Here is a 5,404-nt window from a genome sequence, read left to right as displayed (position 1 = left end):
TGCTGTTCCTGCTTTTTGGGGCCAGGCAAGCCGGAGTCCCATGCCACACCCCCGCTATGTGGTACAGCGTGGTCACTTCACCTCTTTGAGACTCAGTTTCCTCATGTGAGAAGTGGGGGTACCTTGCCCGCCTCCCTTGCTGGCCTGTGCAGAGTGAATGAGCCGTGACACGTCACACTCTGGCCAGGTGACCGGGAAGTCTCCAAGTTCAGTGTGATGGGGGAGGGGCTGAAGAGACAAAGCCGTGCCCTGCCATGACCAAACTGTGTCCTCCCTCCTCCAGGCTAGTAGCTGACTGCTGACCATCCTCTCTTGGCCATGGACACCCCTGGCTATCCTTCACCGTTGCCCACGCCCTCGGAACCCTGGAACGCCTCTTCCGCTTGGCCGCTGGATGCCATCCTCGGAAACGCGTCCACAGCGCAGAGTGCAGTAGGGCTGGCTGTCAGTGGCATTCTGATCCCACTGGTCTACCTGGTGGTGTGCGTCGTGGGCCTGCTGGGCAACTCACTGGTCATCTACGTGGTCCTGCGACAGACGGCCAGCCCGTCGGTCACCAACATCTACATCCTCAACCTGGCGCTGGCTGATGAGCTTTTCATGCTGGGGCTGCCCTTCCTGGCCGCCCAGAACGCCCTGTCCTACTGGCCCTTCGGGGCCCTCATGTGCCGCCTGGTCATGGCTGTGGACGGCATCAACCAGTTCACCAGCATCTTCTGTCTCACTGTCATGAGCGTGGACCGCTACTTGGCGGTAGCGCATCCCACCCGCTCGGCCCGCTGGCGCACGGCGCCCGTGGCCCGCACAGTCAGTGCGGCCGTCTGGGTGGCCTCAGCCGTGGTAGTGCTGCCCGTGGTGGTGTTCTCGGGCGTGCCCCGTGGCATGAGCACCTGCCACATGCAGTGGCCCGAGCCGGCAGCGGCCTGGCGGGCTGGCTTCATCATCTACACGGCCGCACTGGGCTTCTTCGGGCCGCTGCTGGTCATTTGCCTCTGCTACCTGCTCATCGTGGTCAAGGTGCGCTCAGCTGGGCGGCGGGTGTGGGCACCCTCGTGCCAGCGGCGGCGGCATTCTGAGCGCAGGGTCACGCGCATGGTGGTGGCCGTGGTGGCACTCTTTGTCCTCTGCTGGATGCCCTTCTATGTGCTCAACATCATCAACGTGGTGTGCCCGCTGCCCGAGGAGCCCGCCTTCTTCGGCCTCTACTTCCTGGTGGTGGCGCTGCCCTACGCCAACAGCTGTGCCAACCCCATCCTTTACGGCTTCCTCTCCTACCGCTTCAAGCAGGGCTTCCGCAGGGTCCTGCTGCGGCCCTCCCGCCGTGTGCGCAACCAGGAGCCTCCCCTGGGGCCTCCAGAGAAGACAGAGGAAGAAGAGGATGAAGGAGAGGATGGAGGTGGGGAGGCTGGGCAGGAGGGAGCAGGGGAGCATGAAGGGCCGAAGGAGATGAATGGTCGGGTCAACCGCATCACGCAGCCGGGTCCCAGCGGACAGGAGCAGCCTCCCAGCGGCCCCACCAGAAAGGAGCGTCAGTTCCTACCCCAAGAGCCCTCAGCTGCGGAGAAGTCAGGCACCCTGCACATCAGCTATCTGTAAGGGCCTGCGGAGGGCCAGGGTAGCCCAAGGACAGGGCAAAGACTGTGGGTACGCCTAGGGCATGCCACCTGAGGTGCCAGGGGTCCGTGATGGGAAGTTCAGAGGCCTGGGCTCTGATGCCATTGCTGCCGAGACTTGCTGTGTGACCTCAGATAGGTCACTTCCCCTCTCTGGGCCTTGTGTTCTCCTCTGTGACTCAGGGATGGGAGATACGGCCTGGACGAGCTCTATCAGATAAGTCTGGAGGGACATCACTGCCGGGCTGGGTAGGGTCAGGTTAAGGGGATAGGTACCGACTGGCTTTCCCCTTCCGAAACAGAGCATCCTCAATCTTGGCCCTCAGAGGGATAAACCAAGGCCTGGATTTCCCGGGCTCAGAGTCAGGTTCACAAAAGAGGGAGTGGGGGCCCACATTCACAGGGAGTGGTAGGGAGAAGGGGTGTGAGATTGCCCAGGCCCCCATCAGCTCTCCCCGTCTTGCTGCAAGGCTGTGGGCCAGCTCTTCTCCTCTCTGGGCCTCAGGCCTCACCTGCTAAACAACCCGATAACCTCCAGGCCCCCTTGGCCCAGACAGTCAATGCCAGGACTCCTGTATTCCCAGACAAGAGGGGAAGACGTGGTTTTCCAGGAAGCTAATTGAGTCGAGCTTCAGGGTCCCTGACTGCTCGGGCCCTTCTGAGGCCCTGAGTCTAATTTCGTACTTGTAATTTTGTACCCTTTTCTTAAAGAGGTACCCCATATTGCATAAGCTTAGGCCACCCAAAGGCTAGCTCAGGCCCTGTTGGGGGCAGCTAATCAATCCTCAAAGCGGCTCACTTTGTGTCCTGTGGCTGGAGGGGGTCTCATAGGAGATTTCTCATAGGAGAAATCCTCCCTGCTTCTCCCCACTCGGCGACTAAAGCAGGGACCTGGCCCAGGCAGACTGGAACAGAAAGGCAGAGTGTCTAAACAGAGCTGGGAGGAGAAGGAAGAAGAAGAGCAGGGAGAGGAAGGGGGAAGAGAAAGGCAGAGGAGGAGGAGGTGGAGGACAGATCTGCTCCATGACCTTGGGGCCGACCTTGGCCCCTCTGGGCTGAGCTCAGTTGCAGCATCAACGAAACATGGTTGCCGGTGCCTGGCCTGATGAACCTCAAGGAAAGGATGCCATCAGGGTGGAAAAGCAAATGCTCTGAAAGGTACAGGCTCAGCCCCCTTGAGGGCTGCAGTGCTGGTAAGAAGGGTTAGGCCTTGGTGGAAGCCTGGGGGCAGAGCTGAGAAGCAAGGCCTGGCTCCCCAGAGAGGTTGGGAGGAGTGGGGCAGCGCTGCAGGCTGGGGAGCAGGCATCCCGGTCCTCTACATGCCCTGGGGCAGCACGTCGGAAAGGCCCAAGGAAGACAAGACTAGAGGAGGCTAGAGAGAGGCCACAGGGAGAGGCCACTGTCCAAGGCTGGGCCTGGGGCTGGCCTGGACGCCCTCCCAGAGATGACCCCTTAGAGCCACAGCGAGACTGGTCCCGGGGACGGTGGTACCTCCAGTTAAGTCTCCCAACCCCCTACCCCGCAGAGGGTAGGGGGTCCTCAGGGAAAGCATGGGAACCACAAGTTGGGAGGCCTAGATCTTCAACTCACCTTCAGATCCTGTGTAGCCTTGACCTCTCTGGGCCTCAGTTTCCCATCATAAAGTGGAAGTGCTTGTCCCAGCTTGCCTGCCTCCTGGGATTTGGGAAGAAAAGGAGTCGTTTGGGGTAAACTGCCGTGCACACTGCGATGGCTGGGGCTGGGCCTTAACAGATTACAGAAGGGAGGCAGCCCCCTGCCAGGCGTGGCCTTCAACCCCTTCTCCTTCTCCAAGTGGCTTCTCTGTCTCCAGCCCTTGGGGCTGAGGGCGCTACAGGACATGAGGAAGGGAAGCTGGGGGTCAGAGACCAAGGATCAGGGAGGCAGGGCTTGGGGGGGAGTGAGGCCCCATCAGGGGGAAAGAAGTTTACAAAACTAGAGCTTGTGTGGAGGCTGGAGGCCCCGTCCTCAGTCTGGTGTCCCCTGAGGCGGATCTGGGGGTCTGCGGAAAGAGGGCCCCTGGCATTCCAGCGTTTCCTGTTTTCCTGGCCAACCCTACTTTCCTGATTCCTGGGCCAAGTGAGCCTGTTCTACAAGGGTGGCTGGGAGGCCCCTTAGGGAAATGCTGACTCTAACTCTTGTCAATAAAGTCAGTGACACATGACAGCTGGCCTGGGCCGATTCCTCTGGCGGGCGCTGTGTTTTTAGGCGGGTGTGCATGGGTGGGGGTGGGCGCGGGCGTCTGTCTCTGCCGGGGAGCTCCTTCTCTCCTGTCTCTCAGCTCTGCGTGCCCAGGCCTACTTTGCGTATAGCCTCCCAGAATCCTGGTCCTCCAGGAGGCATGGAAGACGTCCCTGACAAGCCTCGGCCTGCACCCTTACAGATCTTGATCCAAAGGCAGCAGATATACTCTCTTCCTGTGTCCAAATATCAGATCTCATGCAAGAGAGCTGACTGGTTCTAACTGAGTCACAGGATGGCCCCTTGGGCCAATCACCAAAGACAAGGTGCTAGAATGCCATGATTGGCCAGATGCGGGTCATGTGCCCGTCTTTCCAGCTAGAGAGAAGGTGGAACACTGTGATGGACAGTTTGGCCTGACCAGTGGGGTAGGAGTTGGGTCAGGGACTGACTATCAATGGCAGGGAGGGAAGAGCCAGGCAGCAACAATAATGGGATGGGGGAGGGGTGTGTAAACGGAGTGCAGGGCACGTAGTAGGTGCTCAGGGCGTCTCACCATATCCACGAGTGAATGTGTATTGGGGTGTAACACTGAGGGCCTGCTGTGTGTGTGGCAGGTGTGCACGGGGTGGGAGCAGAGGACCTGCTTGCAGCCCAGGTTGTGTGGGGAGTGGGCCTGGGCCAGGGTCCCCTCTCTGGATCCCACAGCCCTCCAGCTTCCCCATCTCACCATATGTCACTACCTGTGCACGCTCTTGTGCGCGTGTGTGTGTGTGTGTGTGTGTGGTGTCCCAATAGCTTTGTCCCTCCAGGCAGGGACAGTGCCTGATGCATCTGTGTTCCCAGGGCCTGGCAGTGCTGTGGGCCCCTCATATGACTATTTGGAATAAATGACTGAATGGGGGAAATTCCATTTCTCAATTCCAGGGGGGAATTTTCACACTGTGACTCTAGCCTCCTTTGGATCTGTGCAATGTGGTGACCCTTAATAAATGGGGGGGGGGCATCAGGGGAATGGAAGGAGTTATATGGGGGTTTGGGGCTGGGATCTGTGGGTTATGGGAACTGCAGGGGCTGTGGGCTGAGGGTAGGCTCTGGGGCTGTGAGCTCGAGCCAGCAGGAAGGGGTGGCAATGACCCTTTCTGCCTGATTCCGTCTCTCCAGACATCCAAGTTGCTCAGACCCAAGACCTTACCTTGAACTTGTCTCTCAGAGGCTGTTGCCTGGCAACAGCCCATGGCCACCAGGCTCTGGACCAGGACTTCATATGTCAGCCTCAGCACGAGCAGAAAGGAGTCAGGAGCCTGTAGGCCCTGGGATAGGGGAGGCCAAGGCCCCAGGGCTTCAGGCCCTCCTCACCTCCAAGGGGTGGGGGAGACGGAGGCCACAGTCCCATGGGGAGGTGACAGCCTGGGTGCCACAGGACTCCAGACACAGAAGAAAGCACTCTAAAGGCGGCAAGAACCCCAGGCTGTAATGTGAGGAGCTTTCCCTGGAGTTGTGCAAGGCCACGGTCCTGCCAAAACCTCGGGTGCTCCCCTGTCACTGGCAGGCCCTGGTGAGACTCTTGGTGACTCTACTGGAAGGCCATG

At 59.7% G+C, this 5,404-nt stretch overlaps 1 protein-coding gene across 1 annotated transcript; it reads left to right on the top strand.

Annotated features, from left to right (window-relative positions):
* Positions 1-318: 318 nt before the first annotated feature.
* Positions 319-1,596, top strand: SSTR3 (somatostatin receptor 3; the record flags this gene model as incomplete). The annotated part of the gene is made up of 1 exon (XM_082849765.1): positions 319-1,596. One exon carries the CDS (start codon positions 319-321, stop codon positions 1,594-1,596), a length of 1,278 nt encoding a protein of 425 aa, XP_082705891.1.
* Between the last annotated feature and the right edge of the window lie 3,808 nt (positions 1,597-5,404).

Source organism: Leucopleurus acutus (assembly GCF_964270905.1).
Source record: "Leucopleurus acutus genome assembly, chromosome: 11".
Lineage (NCBI taxonomy): Eukaryota > Metazoa > Chordata > Mammalia > Artiodactyla > Delphinidae > Leucopleurus > Leucopleurus acutus.
The sequence above is the reverse complement of the archived record's forward strand: the minus strand, read 5'-3'. Positions and strand labels throughout refer to the sequence as shown.